Source organism: Narcine bancroftii, chromosome 12 (genome assembly GCF_036971445.1).
Source record: "Narcine bancroftii isolate sNarBan1 chromosome 12, sNarBan1.hap1, whole genome shotgun sequence".
Classification (NCBI taxonomy): Eukaryota; Metazoa; Chordata; class Chondrichthyes; order Torpediniformes; family Narcinidae; genus Narcine; species Narcine bancroftii.
The window spans coordinates 31,785,255-31,805,848 of NC_091480.1; the positions used below are offsets into that span (position 1 = coordinate 31,785,255).

Consider the following 20,594-nt stretch of genomic DNA (forward strand, 5'->3'; position numbering starts at 1 on the left):
CCTCCCTCTAATCAAGGATAACGTATAAATTGTGAAACTATGGAGCTAATAGCGATCTCCAGACACTTGACAGAGAGTCTCCTGAGCATCCAAACTTATCAAATCTTCCAATTATGATAGTAATTTTTGAATGGGCCCCACATCTAGTCAAATTTAAACTTTATATCTTTAATTTTGTAACTAATTTTCTCCATGCTTAAACAGGGCATTACATCATGTAACCACTGGGCATTAGCAGGTGGAGAGTCATCCATCCATTTCATTAAAATTGCTCGTCTAGTGATCAATGAGGTAAAAGCTAGAATTTACTCTTGGGTTGGAGTCAATAACACATCCTCTTCTTAAGAAAAGCCAAACAAAGCAATGAGAGGGCATGGTTCTAATTTGATTTGAAAAATCTTTCCAAAATTTTTCTAAATTAGGACATCCCAAAAACATACAAATTAATGAGGGTTCAAAAGATTTTAAAACATCGCATAATCACCATCAGAGCTGAAACTCCATCCACTGCTGCTCTGCCGCCTGTTAGTGCCCCTTTCCAATCGAATTTGGCCATTTCCTTTATCATACCACGAAAATACTGACACTTCTGATCTTTACTTTCTCCTTGTAAAATCTCAAATAGAACCCAGTCATATTGTGATCACTGCCCCCTAAATGGTTCCTTTACTCTAATCACCTCTGTTGCATTAAACACCCAATCTAGAACAGTCATTTCCCCTCGTGGGCTCATCAACAAGCTGGTCTAAAACAAAAACCATCCCGTAGGCATTCTACAAATTCTCTCTCTCGAGATCCAATCCAACCTAGTTCAGTGTTGAATCAATTGATAGCTAAATTAGGGAAATTAGTGATTTGTAAATCAGAATAAATCAAGATCTGCAATTAGTCTTACCTAATCTTAACCATAATGTTCACAGCACTTTACTCCCAACTCAACTGCAAGGTTCAAGATTGAAGAATGAGTAGAATATCACATTTTCAAAATATTTCCAAACATCATAGCCAATGAATAATTGGTGACATTTACAGTTCTTTTTGTGAACCAAAGTAGCATCAAAGAATGAGATAAAGAACTTCATAAGTGATTTTGATGGTATCTGTTAAATATGAATGTTGGCCACGATTTTAAGAGAACTTCTCAAACATCTCCCATGAAAATAGGCTGACAGTGCAGAAGTTTAACATCTAATCAAAATGGATGGATCTAGAACATTGTATTCCAGTGAAGTACAAGCCAAATGAGCCTAGGACCTACTACAGTAGCTTTGATTCAAAAAAAGGTCTGATCTCTACCACCATCTCTCTTTGGCTTGGCTTCGCAGTCGAAGATTTATGGAGGGGTAAATGTCCACGTCAGCTGCAGGCTCGTTTGTGGCTGACAGGTCCGATGCAGGACAGGCAGACAGTTGCAGGGGAATATTGGTTGGTTGGGTTTGGGTGTTGGGTTTTTCCTCCTTTGTCTTTTGTCAGTGAGGTGGGCTCTGCGGTCTTCTTCAAAAGGAGGTTGCTGCCCGCCGAACTGAGGCGCCAAGATGCACGGTTTGAGGCGATATCAGCCCACTGGCGGTGGTCAATGTGGCAGGCACCAAGAGATTTCTTTAGGCAGTCCTAGGACCTCTTCTTTGGTGCACCTCTGTCACGGTGGCCAGTGGAGAGCTCGCCATATAACACGATTTTGGGAAGGCGATGGTCCTCCATTCTGGAGACGTGACCTACCCAGCGCAGTTGGATCTTCAGCAGCGTGGATTCGATGCTGTCGGCCTCTGCCATCTCGAGTACTTCAATGTTAGGGATGAAGTCGCTCCAATGAATGTTGAGGATGGAGCGGAGACAATGCTGGTGGAAGCGTTCTAGGAGCCGTAGGTGATGTCGGTAGAGGACCCATGATTCGGAGCCGAACAGGAGTGTGGGTATGACAACGGCTCTGTATACGCTAATCTTTGTGAGGTTTTTCAGTTGGTTGTTTTTCCAGACTCTTTTGTGAGGTCTTCCAAAGGCGCTATTTGCCTTGGCGAGTCTGTTGTCTACCTCGTTGTCGACCCTTGCATCCGATGAAATGGTGCAGCTGAGATAGGTAAACTGGTTGACCGTCACCACCCATACAATCATCTTGCTATGTCATTGTCAAACAATCCAACAAACGTTGTTCACATTCACCTGAGGAACTGGGATACAAGTATTCAAGAGTCTATTAATTGTGAAAAGATATCCTAAAGTGAAGCATATCTTTTTAGGAAAGCCGTACATAAAGGAAGGGGTGAAAATTGAAAAGATAAACATAAACAATTACCTTGAATAAAAAGAACATAGTAGGCCCCAGCAATGGTAACATGAATCAGTGGACTGGAAGGTACCAAACCTTTGGCAATATTGTGATACACTTTTCGACCTATGGGATCTCCACTCTTTCCAGATATTAGCAGGAAGATCAACTTATTAACAGATGCATCCTGGAAAAAGACACAACTCACTTAAATCCATACATTATCTGCAATTCATATACAAGGTAAGGAAGCATAAAATGCTTGTAACTCATGTTCACTACAGGAAAATTGGCAAATACATTACTATTTGAAATATAATTTGATAGTTCTGTAATACAAAGGATCGCATTGTTTTGCCATGATCTGAAGGACTATGAAAATTGAGCCTCAATGCACGTAGGAAGCTTTAGCATCACCAATTTGGCTTGAATTCTTGACCCTGTGTCAAATTCAGAAAGAAGTGCCACAGTTCTATTTACAGGAAACAACTGCAGATGCTGAATCTGAAATAAAAACTCCTTTTACACTGAAAAGCTGCATTATTGCAGTATACACAACCCGACTCTGGAAGCTGGCTTTCTTGTTCACAAAGAATAGAAAAAAACCCGGATCGCTGGGTCCTTTTACACACCAAGCCGGATTCGCAAAGCAAAAGAGGTGGGATATGTAGCACAACAGCATCAGTGCCTAGTGTGATGTCGTGTTGTATTGAGAAAAGAATCAGATTCAGTGGGTCTGGACACAAGGGTTTGCAATCACATATAGCTTTTATTAAAACACAATTATAGAAGATTGTGGGAAAATATCACACACACAATTCATAAAACGGTAATTGTGTACTTTTTTTTACATTTTCGCATGCTCTTTTATAAATTGTGCATGTTTTATTCCCGTATCATTTTCCCATGCTCCTTTATAAATTGCATGAATGTGTGTTTTATACCAGTTAACATTCTGCCACGCTCTTCTACAAATTGTTGTGTTAAAAAAAGCTCTGTGTCATTGCAAACCCTTGTGTCCAGTCCCACCAATTTGGATTTACACAGGTGGTGGTGGCAACATTAGCACAGTATGCACCTAGAAGAGTCTCCTGCTCTACTTGCTGTGCACCTATGACTATGCACCTTTTCTGGACCCAACATCACATCATCTTCCCTTGCCATTTTGATCTGGCAACACAGGTCATCAGTATGAGACTGGTACCGCATCAATACGCTCCACCTCTGTTATTATTTACCTGGTGGATTGAAGCAAGGTAAAACGGATTTAGACCCCGCCCACCCACCCCCCTCCCCCAATCTTCCTTAAATGCATTCATTCACACAGTGCTTGAAAAGCAGATTATACAAGGCTTTCAAGTGCTGTGCAAAAGGGGTAAATAACAGGCAACCCTAGAACATTACCTTTGTTTTTCTCTTCCACCACAAATGCTGCCCAATGTGATGAAGATCTCAAATATTTTCTGATTTTTTTCCCCCCTACTATTTATATTTAGCTCATAGTATCTACATTAAAAGCACTGGTAGAAATGTTCCTATTCTGATCAAGCAGAAGGTTAAGATGGATGGCCCTTTAAACAGTGCATCAAAGATACTGATAACTGAGGGCAGTATGTCAAAAATTAAAATTCCTTGACACTTTGAGTCAATTTCATCTTCAACCTATTTAAAGTTTCTGGTGGACTGGAAAGGCTCCTCCCAGACTAGTAGTCTGGTTAGTCATGCAGGGCATTTATCACTTTTGCCTCTAAACAGCCAAGAGATCATTCCTGCACTATATTCTGCTCCAGTGGGTTTTGATGCTTGTATCTGCAGAACAAATATCTAATGAAATGGAGAAAATTAGTTTGGAAGAAAATAGGATCTTTCTAAGGTGGTTGGCTGAAATGTTAAAAGAGGGAAAGGTATATGAGGATGCTAGCTAGTTTAGAATCTATTGTTCATCACTAACTGTCCATCAGGTGCAGGAAATGAGCCACCAACTTGAAATTTTGTATTCCCTTTTGCTAAAGGTGCTTCCACTCAGCAAGTTACAAGATTTCTAAACCAGAATGATGGAAGATTTGGAGAACAATCTATAGATGGTGCTACTCTCACACACCACTGAGGTGAGGACCGTAACTTTGACAGCTGCTGTCAGTCATTTTGGCAACCCATGTATTTTACAAATGTCACACGCAATGGTGTGCGGGGGCGCGTGTCCCTGCATGTGTGTGTGTGTGTGTGCGCCCGACTCTGTGCACATCTGTGCATACGTCCCCCAGTGTGTGCATCTGTATGTGCATGCCCGTGTGTATCGCTCTGTCTTTGGGTGTCTGACCATCTCAGTTTGTGTGCATGAGTTCATAGCAGGGAATTGAAAAGTAATAACTGTGGCTTCTTTTTCAATAAAGGGTGCTTGTAGTACATTCCCATGAATAAGCCAAGTAGTTGAATATTTGCTGGCAGGTAACATTTTGGAAAAATATAATCTGGGAAAAATTAATGGAGGCTTGGAAAAGATTTCAGTATTTTTAGTTAAACAAGGACAGCCAGCATATATTTGTAAAAGACAGGCCATGTTTGAATTCCAAGTTTGATGAAGAAATATTATTCTTATGAATTCTCAGAAGTTGGGTAACAGGATTTAAATTCATGAGGATCAGCATTAGCCTGGATTTTAAAAGTCAATGAACTAGAAAATGGGAGTGCGGTGTGAGTACGAGTGCCAGAATCGGCACTTTTGTTTTGAATATTTTATTTTTCATTTTCCATCAATAAACACAGAGAAAACGTCACAAACTTACAAAATACACAGGTATCCCCCAACAATCTATGTACATGTGATGTTTCTCCCCTTCCCTCTCCCACCCCCTTAAAAAAGAGGCTGGAAGTGGTGTCAGCGCTTTTGACCTCTATGCAATTTCTTTTGTTAATCCATCCATTAGTAATTTTTGTTGGGATGTGGCTACAGCTGTGCAGATATTGCATCCTTATTAAAATATGGCAGCTATGTCAGTTTCTAAGATATTATGTGATTTTTTTTTTCTCATTGGTCTACAGCTTTGCATCTTGCTAGTCCACCTACTGAAAAGAGGGGAGTCAGATTTCCAGGTCATCGCTATGCTTTTTTATTTGCTATGGATAAAGCGATAAATATGAATTGAATGTTTATAGCTTATGTCCATGAGGTACCCCAGCAGATACAATATTGGGTCTGGCAGAAAGGTTACTTTTGTTATCTTGGTTAGTATAATCAGTCAAATCCTGCCAAAATGGGGCTACTTTTGCACAGGATCATGTTGCGTGAATAAATGTTCCCAGCTCCACTCCACATCTGAAACATGTCTCGGCACCTCAGATTTTGCCTTGTGTATCTTTTGTGGCATGAGGTAAAGCTGGTGCAGGAAGTGGTATTGAACCAGTTTGTATCTAGAATTGATCAACGTTGTCACATTGTCTCTACACCAATCTGACCAGCATCTCTCGTCACTTATGATGCCTAGGTCTGACTCCCATCTCCCTCTCTTGGTCTGTATAGCTCTTGTTGGGCTTTCACCTTGGAGTACTGAGCACATTCTTGAAATAAATTTGAGTGTCTTTCCCAGTTGAAACATCCCTTCAACCTCGCTAGGTGTAGGCAGGGTCATTGCGGGGCCCAACCTATCCTTTAGAAACTTTTAACTGGAAGAAACAATGAAAGGTCCCATAAGACAAATTGCATTTACCTTTTAGCTGCTAGAAGGACATAAGCTGCCTCCCTTTGTAGCAATTCTCTATGTATCAGATCCCTTGCCGATGCCAAATCTCCAGGATTTTGTTACCCATGTTCATAAGTGTTTGTTGCGAGTTAGTGGTGCCTTTCACTCCAAAACACTAATTGATCTCGTGCCATATTTTAATCAGATGTTTCAGTAATGGGTTATCCGTTTTTTTTCCTTATTAGTTTGACATCCCACAGCATTTTTCTTTTTATAAATGACATTGGAATAACATGTAAATTCCAAAATGTGCTTATATCAAGCTTAGAGATTTGGCTAATCATGTAGTTTTATCAATCAATTACTGCAAAATTATGATATGGAATTTAACAGAGAACTGTGAGGTGATGAATTGGCAGAAGAGATGGGGAGTGGCAAAGCAGATTTAATTTCAGTTCTAAAGAGTAGTATGAGAACAGAAGGTACACAAATCTTTGAAGGTGGCAAAATACAATGAGGAAAAAATAATGGCTTCACAATTCCTGACAGAGCAGTTAACAAAACAAATGGCATCTTGAGTATAATGTACAGACAAATTGAACAAAAATACAGAAGGTTACAAAAGACCTTTAGAAAGTCCTGGTAAGGCTACCAGTAAATCTCATTCGGCCCTGGTCACTGCACTAGGAGCATGTATAGCATTGGTTTTCAAACTGCCCCTCTAAACTCACATTCCACCTTAAGCAATCCCTATACCATAGGTGCTCTGTGATTAGCAAGGGATTGCTTAAGGTGGTAGGTGGGTAGAAAGAAAAAGGTTTGAAAAATCACTATTTTAATCGTGCCTCATTGACCTGCTTTGTGTTTCATAACTCCAAAGGAAATGGGCCAATGACAAATTTTCTCAATCAAAATATTTCAGCAACATTTGGGTCCAGAGCAGTAGTTCTCCACCTACCCACATCCCACCTTAAGCCATCCCTTCCGAATCAGAGCACTTAAGGCATAGGGATGGCTTAAGGTGGAAGGTGGGATGTGGGATGGGGGCAGTTTGAAAACCACTGGTGTATAGGAATATGAGAGACTGCAGATGAGGGATTTTAGCAATAAAAGTTCAGTTGAAGAATGTTGTCTCTCGTTGGTTGAGGAGATTTAATAGAGGAATACAAAAGTACAATAAGTTCCAACAAAGTACACAAAAGAAAAGCCTTTCTTTATCTTATAATTACAGGGGTGGCCAAGCTTTTAATATTTAATTTAGACCTACAGCTCGGTAACAAGCCATTTCGGCCCACGAGTCCATGCTGTCTAGGTTAACTACACCCCCAGCATGGACTCGTGGGCCAAAATGGCCTGTTACCGTGCTGTAGGTCTAAATTAAATATTATAAGGTTCGCCACCCCTGTTATAATACATTAATGGATACGGATTTTAGATTTGGGGCCAAAAATGTGGGGAAACAACTCCGATTTTCTTTTCACACTAAGTAATAACAACCTAGTATTCTTAGCCCAAGTCTCAGAAGCAGAGATTATCAATTATTTCAGAAATTAGATAACCATCGGGAAATAAATTTGCAGGACAATGGGGCCAAAGCAGGGGAATGATACAGACAGGATTGTTCTACTAAATACTAACATAGCACAATTGGGTAAAAGGCCATATGGCAGTCTTCTTTGTCATAATGACCTACTCAAATGGTTATCCCAAATTTGTAATAACACAACGATATCCAAAGCTACAGAAAGACGGAGCCAATCATTATTACTGTATATTTTGGCGAACAAGTTGGGTCCCCAATTTCAGTTTCATTTTCATGTTTTTAAATCATAGATTGTGTGTACAAGTTGATCCTCCAATTTTCTGCAAGTAATGTGCTGGAAACTGGGTCTGAGCCTCCCAGCAACAACCTAAACTTTGTTATAACACTCCAATCGTCAAGAAACAAATCTGTAAATCAAGCAAGGAAGTTCAAAAAAAAACCTTTGTTTCTGGCCAGAATGATGCCAGATGGAGCGGAGTCAGCGACTCCATTCTCAATATCGGGTGTGGTGCTGTCTGCATCAAAGAAGTTACGTCGCTGCCCAAGTGTGCTCAGTGCATGAACCATGGATACCTGTTGGCTCCCAGAAAGGAGCAGCAACCTTGGGCTCTACAATTGTAGAATGTCTGGGAGGGTTTATGGTGGCCCCTGGCTGTGAGGAGGTGCTTCCAGAGTTGTCTTATATGTCAAATTTATGTCTTGTTTTTTTTTTTAAAAAGTTAAATTTAAGGTCTCAAAAGTATATCTGGCCCCCCCATTTTTGAGGGTTTCAAGACTTGAATTTAAATTCAAAGTAATGCCAAAATATACAGTACTTTTTTTAATATATAAATGCACATTTGATCACCTCAATAATATCAGAAGCAATCATTTCCCATACCTGATTGGCAGGTGTGAAAAGTAACAAAAGATCTCCAACGTCATCACCATCTAGATCGGGAAGTACTAATGGAGGGCTAATCACAAATAACTCAGCAGCAAGGCTGGTATTGAGTCTCCACAATATTTCTCCTTAAATATAATACAAAAGATAAAATTTTAAATATCCACAACAATAAAAATGCCAGCTTTAGGCTGTTTTTTTTAAATGAGCAGCAATCAATAAATTGGATTATCGATGTTCTCTTATAATTAAGCCATCAATAACTCAAGTTTTGTGCGTGCTTGCATGGCAATGAAGGTGGAAATAATACAAAATTAGGGTACCTGAAATGCAGGTTTCATGATGAAACCTACAAAAAGCTTCAAAGCTTATTTTGTAAAAATAATGGCCCATATCAAAAAGTACCACCTGCTGGCTGCACTACACCGTACAATTCCAGATCTCGTAGCTGTGCATTGCAGCATGTTTAGCCTTGTGCTGCACCCCCAGGCTCACAGAAAAGGTGAAGCCAAGTGGTTTGTTTACACCCCTTTAAAAAAAAACATTGAAAAGGGCAATTTAAAATAATATTTTCTTTTCAAAAAAACCTTTTTATTTGGTTACATTTAACAGGCAGCTTGGGAGAATGGTGACGGTTGTGCTCTGCCTTGCCTTGTAGTAGGCCCTCCAAACTATTGAGAGTTATGTGACTGCAAAAAGGTAGCCATGACCATGGGCATCTCACAAGGGGTTGATGCAAGGCCCAGGGAAGGTTAAAGTTAACATGTCCCATTATACATAGAATTTGGAAACACTTTAGAGAATCACAAAACTTCCATTGCACAACCGAAGCAAGCCGTCTGGTCAACTGTGTCCAGGGCACCCAAATCACAGATCTGATTACCAAAACAAGATTGCTTGCCTTGTATCACTGTGGTTACCCTTTTAAAAAAAAAATCAAACCATACTGCATTAACAGACTTCTGGTCCTCTGATCTGTAGGATTGGAAAGCTTTGGTTGGGGCCTCCATTATTCCTTCCCTTAAACCACATTTGAATGAGCTGAACAGTATATTAAAGTCTAATGATTTATTCACTTTTAAAGATATACATAACCCTTTAATATTTCTTCACTTTGTTTATATCGATTACTGCAAACTAGCCTTCCACACCTATATCATCCTCCATTTTACTTGACGGTTTTATAACCATCTCCAAGTAGTTCACTCCATACTCATCTTACCTTTTCATCTCAAAATTGTCCTATTTGTCTCATAGATACACTTCCTTTTACAAAACCTTTTAGAAATATACTTGAATTTGCATGCCAATATTATCCTTCATAAATTCCGGTTTAATTTCACTCCTGTATACCCTTCCAGGCTTGCTTTCTGCTATTCTGAAAAATGCATGTCATCAAATATGTTGAAAGAAGTTTTGACCAGGGCAATTCTAGGAATGATAATGACATTTGTGTGATTTTTTTTGGTGGAGCAGCTGGTTTAGGAAGGTCACCAGAATTCTTTACTTGTCTTCAAATACTGTCTTATGAACTTTAAATTCCAATTGCCCGCAGAATGAAACTCAAACTTAATATTTCATCTGAAAAACACCATCTACTATTGATATATGTGTAATCCCACAGATATTCAAGATAATTCAGCTAAAACTTCAGACATCTGTATTGATAATTGTACAAATTGAATCAGTTTTTTTTTATATATATATAGACAATAGGTTGCATGTTAATTGATCACTAAATGTTGCTTCATTATCTAGCATCACACTTCTGAATGCTGTTGGCATAATTTATTTACAATTATAAAATAATAAAGCACATTTTCTGATCAAAATTTTCCTTCCAGTAGCTAAAATGAAATTGATCTAATATCTGCAGGGTTCATCATACAGAAGTGTTTCAGAGCCAGTCCATAGCCTTTAAAATTGAAATGCAATAAAGAAGTCATTGAATTTAATGGATCATAAAAATCAATTAACTAAAGTCAGGAGATCACAAGACAATAGGTACAGGAGTAGCCTCTTACACCCTTCAAATAGTTGCTGTTCTGAAACTCAATCAAGTTACTGGTCACATGAAAGTGGTAATTGGTTCTCTCTCCACGTGGCCTTTATTTCCAGCATTTCCTATTTAATTTACCTTGGTCTGCAGTTGTATCTTTTTATTTGGGTGGGGTGGGGTGCTAATGGCAATTGGTGGAAAATGCTTCAGTCCTAAATGCTTAGTTCTAAGAATCCTTGTCGTGCATGAATGTTCCAAAACACATTTTAATCAAATACTTTAATCATAAGGAAAATGATCCAACTCTGCAATTCTGTATAATTATTTATGGTAGCATTTCAACATCTACAATTCCAAGGCATAGATCCAAAAAAAAAATCAATAAAAGGTAAAGCCTCAACAGTATCCTCAATAAATAGAAGCTATTTCCTTGATGAGCAGTGAGTGATTCCCATGTGCAAGGATATCACTACTAACCTTACCATAACCTTGGAGTCAGGGAGAGCAAGGTGGTTCCTCAAATATTCCCAGGCCACCATGGTCAGAAAAAATGTCCAACCATAAGGAAGAACAAATCACAATTCATTCCTTATCCTGTTGAAAGTTTGCCATAATTTTTCTCCCCATTCCTCCCTCTCCTTCAATTCTCATTTTTTCCACATTTCCCTCTCTCCTTTCCCCACTTATCCCTCTACCCCATCCATTGGTCCCTAATGTCCTAAACATCTCCCTCCCCTTTCCAGTTTTGATCAATATTATGCAGATTTTCATATTTATGGAAATTACTGGACTCATTAAATCTATTTAAACAACTGTTCCATGATTTAATTTTGTAAGTATTCAAAATATTTCAGGTAAAGTCCTTCAGAGAACAATATCATGAAGTTAAATGATTCTAAAATATATACCAGTAGAATTGATTGCAGTAAAGTAATGAGGGATTCCAATAACTAGGCATCCTGAAGACTTTGGGCCACCAAGATGTTGAACCCCACACTGAATGTGTTGAACATCCTCCACTATGGCTTTCTTCCAGAGGAGGCTCCCATTTGTTCCAGACAAAACAGTTAGATGTGCGCAAGGAAATGAAATCCCTTCTGAAAAAATAAACAGAATAAAATTTTCTATCTCCAACAAAATAATACTATGTATTATACAATTAGGCATTTTACCGTGCATATGGAAATTTAGTGTTTTACCATTTCTTTGCAACCCAAGTTCAGCAAGAGATTAGACCACAGGACCATAAGACATAGGAACAGAAATAGGCTATTCAGCCCATCAAGTCTGCCCCATCATTCTATCATGAGCTGATCTTTGTTCCTAATCAGCTCCACTGCCTGGCCATCTCCCCGTAACCTTTGATGCCCTGGCTAATCAAGAACCCATTAATCTCTCCCTTAAATACAGCCAATAACTTGGTCCCCACTTCCTCCTGAGGCAACAAATTCCAGATTTACCTCCCTCAGGCTAAATAAAATTTTCTTCATCTCTGTTCTAAGTGGACAGTCTGCAATCCTGAAATTGTGCCCTCTCATCCTAGATTCTCCCACCATGGTAAACAAACTTTCTACATCTACTCTGTCTATGCTCTTCAACTCGAAAGGTTTCAGTGTTCCTCCCTCATAAATCCCAACAAGGACAGTCCAAGACTTGTCAAACATTCCTCATATGAAACCTTTTCAATCCCAGAATCATCCTTGTGAACCTCCTCTGAACCCTCTCCAACATCAGCACATTCTTTCTTAAATGAGAAGCCCAAAACTGTTCACAATACTCCAAGTGACTTACCACAGTGCCTTAATATCACATCCCTGCTCTGATGCTCTATTCCTCTTGAAATGAATGCAAGAATTGCATTCTTCACCACTGACTCAACCTACAAGTTTATTACCTTCAGGCTATCCTGCACGAGGACTCCCAGGTCTCTTTGTATCTGGGTATTTTCAATTTTCTCCCATTCAGAAAATAGTTTGCCCATTTTATTCTTTCCACCCAACTGCATGACCGTACACTTTTCAACATTATATTTCATTTGTCATTTCTCTGCCCATTCTCCTAATATATCCAAGTCTTTCTGTTGCCTCCCTTTTCCTGAATGTGTGCTGCACCTCCATCATCTTTGTATCATCTGCAAACAAAGCCATTCATTCCATAATCTAAATCATTAATATCTAACATAAAATGGATCAGACCCAACACTGACCCCTACGGAACACCACCAGCAACTGGCAGCTGACTAGAATATGATCCTTGTATTCCAACGCTTTGCTTCCTGCCAATCAGCCAATGCTCTACCCTTGCTATAGGTTTCCTGTTATACCATTGGCTTTTATCTCGAGTAGCCTCATGTGTGACACTTTGTCAAAGACCTTCTGAAAAATCAAAATACACAATATCCACTGCATCTCCTTTATCTAGTCTACCAATCACTTCTTCAAAGAATTTCAATAGGTTTGTCAAGTAAGATTTTCCATTAAGGAAAGCATGCTGGCTTTAGCCCATCTTGTCATGTGCTTCCAAGTACTCTGTTACCTCATCCTTGACAATAGACTCCACATCTTCACAACCACTGATGTCAAGGTAACCAATCTACAATTTCCTTTTTGTCTCGCTCCCTTCTTGAATAGTAGAGTGAAGAAACACGATACAAAATTTCAAAGCAGGAAACACAGTAATATTGTACACGAGAAGTTTGAAAATCTGGACTGCTTGGGGATTGGGCAGTACTTTTAAAATTCAAATTTATGGAGGTATAAAGAAGAACAGATAAATTTTGTTAATTTATTAGCAAATACAGCATGATTCATTTATCAAAATGAGCAGTTATAAAGAAAAATAAAGTGGTCGCTTGTTGCCTTTGTGGCACTTGTGCATCATTTTTCGAAAAGTGTCCAAATTCTCGGGTTATCCAGATTTCTGGAATCCAGATTTTTGGACTTCTACTGTAACTTGACCAGCTTGCACTTGGCATATATTTTGTATTTTCATTGTAATTTGTAATTTCATTGTATTTTCATTCTAATAGAAACAAAAAATAGCCACAAATAGAAGCCTTCTCACTTTCAATTTGACTTTTCTAGCTCAAAGTAGGTTACATTATTTACACTTTATTTGCCATTGCTAAATTAACAAATGTGTGCAATAGAAATTGGAATTTTTTTTTGCCCAAGATTGAGACGTAGAGCACTCACCTGCAAATCTTCATGCTGTGACATACATTTTCAGAAAAGAGTGATACAGAATATTTTAAATATTTTCCCTCAATGCATAATAGGCCAGTATATAATTTAGCAAACTATGGATGGTGATTATACTGCCTTCAAATTATATAAAACAGAAAGTAGAAAGTCAGTTTGTAAGAACACCAAAGAAAAGGATATTGTTTACTCACTATTGATAATATTCATGATTCTGAAATTCAATGCACAAATAGCCAGCTTAATTTAATTATTGAAAAGTCTGGATGAATCGTAATCCAAATAAGATGAAGGCATCAAGTTAACAGCAAACAGTGATGCAGAAATCTGAGCTTCAGCAGAAAGTAGAACAAAAATGCCACACACAGCTACAACTTGCCTTCATTTACACAAGATCCATTGTTGGTGTTGTTAGAATCCTTGAACACAAACATCACATCTGTAACTTTGTCTTTGTTCGCATCCCACAGAGTGAGAAAAGGGAAAGTAACTAAAATAAATGCAAATGATAAAATTTTTAGGCTTCAAATGCTATTTCTCTTTAATGAATTCAAGCTTTCTTGCACCTTCTAAAATATCAGAAACTCATCAACTACTTTTAGAATACATGCCAATGAACCAATATCTTGTCTATAAAAACAAGCAAAATTTCAAAAGTAAACCAATCTATATTGATCTTATCAGTTTACTTAATTTAACAATTATCTAAGGCAATGGCACGTGAAAGAACACATTTAATATTACCAGCGTTTTCAAAAGTTCTGATCCACGTCCTTTGAGTTGAAGGCCTCACTGGGCAAGGAATTATGAAGGAAAATGCAAATACCACAATTAGGCATAAAAATAACACCAAGAAAAAGGCAGCAGTTCTCCAATGAGAAAACTGTCCAAATTTTGTAAACTTCTTGAACTTCATTTCTTTGGGATTGCCACCAGCTTCATTCAAGTCTCGAGTTCTGACTTCTTCATTTTTCAGAGGATGTATCTCTGCCTCCAAATCTTTGTTTTCTGTCATATTCCCCATCTATAATCACAATATTTCTTGCTCAGCACAAACTTTTTTTCTCCTCTTTCAGCGACTCTTCTCAATTTGCCAGTGTTCTTCCTGTAAAGGTTTAAGATGGGATTTAGAAATGAGAAAACTTCTAAACATTTGTTACTGCAAATGTCAGTTAAAAGATTATCCATTCAGCAGAACTAATAACTTTCCATTTGCTCATCACATTGCTTGTAATAAAGAACTTCCGGAGGATACAATTACCAATCCTAAACAACCACAATTTTATAAAACTCAGCAAGAGAGAGGAAGGAAAATTACACAAGGCTGAACAAAATGTGCACACTTGTACCACTGCTACAACATAAAAGCATATTACATTATCACACAAATACTTTATTACAGAAGTATTAAAAATTTCCCACTTAGCCCAAACCAATCCAGGGAGGAATGTTTTTTTTTTAAAAAAATGTTGATCCACGGGGCTTTCTTTCCCTTGTTTAGAATTAAAAATTAAGGATGTACTTACTGGCTTTGGAGGCAGCACAGAGGAGGTCGAACAGGTTGAAACCAGGGATGAAGGGGTTGGCCCATGAGGAGGGATTGAGTATCTGGGACTGTACTAGCTGGAATTTAGAAGAATGAAAGGGATACATCTTCTAGAAATATTTTTTTTTAAATCATGAAAAGCATAGATAAGATTGATGTAGGCAAGTTGTTTCCATTGGTGGGAGAGACCAGAACTAGGGGACATAGCTTCACAATTCAGGGTAATAAATTTAGGACAGAGATGAGGAAGAACTGCTTTTCCCCAGAGGGTTAGGGTTAGGAATTCACTGCCCATTGAAGCAGTGGAGATAACCTCAGTACTGTAAATATATTTAAGGTTAGATAAATTTCTACAGAGCAAGGAAATTAAGGGATATGGGGAAAAGAAAGGTAGGTGGAATGAGCCCATCATTAGATCAGCCAAGCTCACATTGAATGGCAGAGTAGGTTTGATGGGCTGGATGGTCTACTCCTCTTCCTATTTCTTATGTTCTTATTGTCAGATTCTTGACTTTCAGAAGAGCAAAGTAAAAATGGTTTGGTGCTGAGGTATAAGAGTGGTCAACAGACCATGCAGCAGCTCTGGCACCAGCAAGCGAACCAGTGGACAAGCGGCAAGGGCAGTGCAAAGGGCAGCAACCCCAAAATGGTGCCGGCTACGCTGCACAGCCAGCAGACAGGAACAGCAAGCGGGGAAGCGGGTCGTTGAGTTAGCCAATGAACGAGAGAGGTTTAAAAGTCGGGCTTGAGCACCAATAAAACAGAGAGCTTAACCTGACTACATTCGTGAGTGTGTCTTTCTTTCGAGTAGCACGCAGCTACAATACAAAAATGACAGGGGATGTGTTCATATTGATTGAAGGTTTCGTGGAGTATATTCACAGTTTATTTTGGGCCTTGCACTACACAAACAATTAAGATTGACAATGTTTGCAGTAAACTAGCCTTCAAGAACTCAAACCATAGCATCATGGAATTTCATAGCAAGTTTGGGAGAATTCTTCAATTCTGAAACTAGGATATACAGTACAAATTAAAAGAAACAACAACAAAAAAAATCACCATCTTTACAATTATTCCCACACATGTGCAATAGCAAATGTCACCTCACTGTACAAAAAAGGATTAAATTTTAGACATACAGCAGGCCCTTTCAGCCCACAAGCCCACACTCAATTGACCTACATCCTTGGTATGTTTTGAAGGGTGGGAGGAAACCGGAGCCCCTGGATAAAAGCCATGCAGACACGGTGAGAACCCTAACCCTAACCCTAGACACCACAGGATACATTGACCAGTTAGCTTGATTCGAGTAGTAAGAAAAATGCTATGGTTTTTTTTTGGAAAAGAATGTTGTGCTAACCTGCTGAGGCCACTTAGCTTCTTGTCATTTGCACTACCAAAAGCATTTACCCAGTGACATTGTGAAGAGAAAACTATATTTGGCAAATCTTTTATAATTTTCTGATGTAACAATGGATGTAGTGTATTTAGATTGGCAAAATTTATTTCTTTAGCTGCCATTGGGTTGGCATAGATTGAGAATTGGAGAGAGCAGAACCAAATAAGAAAGAGCAAGTTATTGAATTTTGGAGATTTGGATGCTGAGTCCTGCCAGATGCAACATGGCCAGACAAAAGATTTATAGTTCTCAAGCTTTCATTGCAAAAAGAGCATGAAAGCCAGACAGAGACCTGAGTGGGATGAGAACGCAAGTGGCAGGCTACTAGAAAATCTGGGTCAGATTTCTTGTTAGAGCATGTACAAACCTGAAATTTCTTTTTCCTGGTGGGCAAGCAGAATTACCACTAATTGGCGGTGCAAAAAAATGTACACAGCATAAATAACGAATGTAAACAAACCAACTGTTCAATACGGAAGCTCCTTTCACACTAGCACTTAAACACAGTAATTAACTGCCAATCTACCAGTTCACCTGCCAATGTGAACACTCCCGAACCAGTAAAGAGGGAGGCCAAATCGCCCTGGGGAATAAATCACCTAGGTAGTTGTATCATTGCAATTCATTTTGAACCAGCGTACTGGGTCACCTAATGTGAATGGGGCACCCGATATGCTGGGTCCAATTAGTGACCATTCTAGTGTGCAGGAACATGAAGGAAACAAAAGATCTTCCTCCAACACCAGTTTAAAAAGGTTAAATTTTGTATTCAACTTACTGAATTTGCAATCCCAATCAATGGATTATGACCTTGTGAACAAAAGAGCATGGGAGAATACGCGCACAACTCAATAAAGCACAATTTATAGTAAGCGTGGGAAAGTCACAGTGGGGATGAAATACATGGAGACACAACGAAGTGGGTACATACAACAATCAAGGATTGACTATCCAGATAGAGAGATATTTCTAAGAAAGACAGAGGGAAGGGAGAGAAAGATGGAGAGAGAGAGAGAGAAAGGATAGGGAGAGAAGAGGAAGAGAGAGATAAAAAACAGAGAACGTGCAAGCAAGTTGCTTCATTACACGTGGCCACCACCATATTGTCCTGGGTAAACTTGCACCTCTCACTTTATTCATTTTAGATTGGTCACAGTGTTCGAGCTACCGAAAAGAAAATAGACACACACACCGAGAGCAGTTCAGTTTATACAAATGTTTATTATAAATTCAAAAGCTGATTTCAATTTACAATATGCAAGCCCTTCCCAATTATACTTATCAACGCCTGGTCCCAACTGCCGAAGCGAGGCTTGTAGTAGGTTGTCGGGGTGCCGGTAGCAGCTTCTCCACCTCCCCCGACTGGGACATTATCTGGACTCTAGAAGTTCTTCTTGCTAAGAGACGTTTCCACCCCTCAGAGAGTCTTCACTTCAGCAATGGGACCATGGCTTATATTACCCAAAAAATTGTTTACTCATAGCTTATCTCTTTGAATAAATGATTTAATTATCTTCAAGGTCTCCTGACAGTCTGCAGCCAACAAAAGACAACTGCATCTCTGGGCCCCATGGTGGAATTTAGAGTGTCTACTAATTCATATGCATCCCTGGGCCTCATAGTGTAAATTAGATTATGTCTTCTGGATTCAACTGCATCCTGGGTCCCATGGTGGAATTTAGATTATGTCTTCTGATGGATCTGCATCCCTTCTTGCATCAGCTGGTCTAGGGCCCCATTACATATCTAAACATTAGCAACTTATGCTGCTGAATTTGGGTCCTTTTCCTATTGGATGAAGACCTTGCTCTGTCAAGTTTTTGTGGAAGATCTTGTGCAATGGTCATGTTTCGTTGAACGAAACTACACTTTAAATTTAAAAACTTTCCTTTAAAGACCACATGTTCCAGTGTTCTTTGGCATAATAAAAGGGCTGTATGCATGGAGCACTCATGGAGGGATTTCTCTGTCACATGGAATTCTGCGAGGGCAGGTCCACCATCGCTCGATGTGTCACTCAGGGCATCGCCTCTGGAAGATTGACACCACTTTGCTCTGCGCTTCCAGGTAGGCAGTGTGAAAGGGCGCACAGAACCATTTTTTCTTGGTTCAATGGTTCAATCGCCTGCCAATTTAGCGGTTTGCCAGTGTGAAAGGGCCATGAGAACAAAGAAAATCAATCAATAAAGTGCACAAGTAAACCTGCAGACGCACCTCAAAGCATCTACCTTACCTGTAGCAAAAAAAAAATTGCCTGAGTAATTCAGCATCTTAAGCAGCAAGTGTGGATGTAGACAGATAGTCAATATTTCAGGACCTAGGCAAGGGACTGAGACCTCCTCTACCATCCATACTATTGGCAAATGTAGACATTAGAAAATAAAATTGACCATCTCAGGGCAAAATTGCTTTATCAGAGACAGGGAAGACAAATTTCAGTTGTTTGCTACACTGAGACCTGGCTAAAAGAGAACACATCGGATGCTGCGATCTGTCCATAGGATTTCACCTTTCACTGACTGGATCAGAACTTGGATTCTGGCAACGTGAGAGGGGGCGTGTGTTTTTTAGTTAATGTCAGCTGGCACCTGGATGTTGGGGGTCACGTCGACCTCCTGCCACACAGCCTTAGAGCAAATCTTCATTAAATGCAGATCCTTGTACATACGCTGAGTATTTTCATCAGTGATTTTCACCAGTGCTTATATCCCTCATGATGCTGCTTACAAACAGGCACTTGTACGAGGTGGTCACTAAACAAGAAACAGCCTTCCAGGATGCATACAAATCACAGTCAGTGACTTTAACCAGACTTACCTCAAGAAAACCATGTCCAATTACTGCCCACAAACTGCTGAACCAGAGGTCCAAGCATACTTGGACTAAGGAAGGCCAACCGTTCTTTCCCAAGATCGCATTTTGGCGTCAGATTACCTGGTTGTGCTCCTTCTATTTTCATACAGACAGAGCCTATAAAGAGAGGGTCCAGAGAGCAAAATGGCCAGAAGGTCATTGCTGGAGGCTAAAGAACAGTTACAGGACTGCCTTAAGTCAGGGGATTGGTCAGTGTTCACAAAATCATCTGAGTGATAACATCAGGGCCGAAACAGCTGTGAACGAGTGTGTCCTCTCCAAGTCGTTCAGGGTTTTCTCCAACCAGAAGCCCTGGATGAACAGTGAAATCCAGAACCTGTGGAGTGCCAGATCACAGGCATTTAAGTCCAGAAACTACACAAAAAGCAGGTACAACCTTCAAAAAGCCATCTCCCAGCAAAGTAAGAATGTAAACAACGAAGCTGTGCAGGGCCTAAATGACAAAACCTGCTACAAAACCAAATCCGGTGCAATAGGAGACAGCAAAGCTTCCCTCTCAGATGAACACAATGCCTTCTACACCCGATTTGATTACCAGAACAAGGAAGATACAATGCGCACCCTATATCCTCTGATAATCCTATGCTATCAATATCCAAGGATGATGTGTGGCCTAACTTCAGGAGAGTGAATTCACAGAAAGCATCGAGATGGAGTATCTGGCTGAGTATTAAAAATTTGTGCTGATCAACTTCCCAATGTATTTACAGATTTCTTCAACATCTCACTCTGGCAGGGCATGGTATCCACCTGTTTCAAACAGGCCTCAATCAAGAAGAGTCAGATTCCTAGTTCAGATTTATTATCATAGAGTACACACATCAAATATAACCATGAGATTCTTTATCTTGCAGGCCAGGCAGGATTTCTGCAGTGCAAAAATCTATACTATACTCGAAAAGATACGTATACAAAAGTGTTACAAGTCCAGAGGACCCCAAAACCCAGCAGCAATAGAAATTCACCAAGCAAATGGTTACTTAAACAAAAGTTGCTTTTAATTTTCTTTAAACATAAAAGCAGGATCAAACTTTAACTTATTACTATTAACTTAACCCCACTCTAATTCTAAGTCCACGTGTATGTAATGTGTATATGTTCTGAAAATTTTTCTGATTCACAGTCCAATCTCACTCCTCCAAGTTTACCGGTTTCAGGCAATTCAGGTGCAGAATTTAATATTTACGAATTTTCACCAGGG

At 39.4% G+C, this 20,594-nt stretch overlaps 1 protein-coding gene across 10 annotated transcripts in view; it reads right to left on the reverse strand.

The window, feature by feature from the left end:
• Window positions 1-20,594, reverse strand: part of fam234a (family with sequence similarity 234 member A) — a 42,538-nt gene that overhangs the window by 20,030 nt on the left and 1,914 nt on the right. For 5 of the 10 annotated variants that reach the window (XM_069905772.1, XM_069905771.1, XM_069905770.1 and 2 more), the window contains exons 2-6: window positions 14,316-14,676; window positions 13,951-14,061; window positions 11,280-11,468; window positions 8,370-8,500; window positions 2,294-2,453 (exon numbers count right to left, since the gene is read on the reverse strand). In XM_069905772.1, coding sequence (XP_069761873.1) covers window positions 2,294-2,453; window positions 8,370-8,500; window positions 11,280-11,468; window positions 13,951-14,061; window positions 14,316-14,595 — 871 coding nt within the window. In that variant the 5' untranslated portion in view covers window positions 14,596-14,676. Of the gene's footprint in view, window positions 1-2,293; window positions 2,454-8,369; window positions 8,501-11,279; window positions 11,469-13,950; window positions 14,062-14,315; window positions 14,807-15,097; window positions 15,185-19,336; window positions 19,418-20,594 lie in introns of those variants that run through there. The other 5 variants (XM_069905779.1, XM_069905769.1, XM_069905775.1 and 2 more) reach the window with 4 other exon arrangements.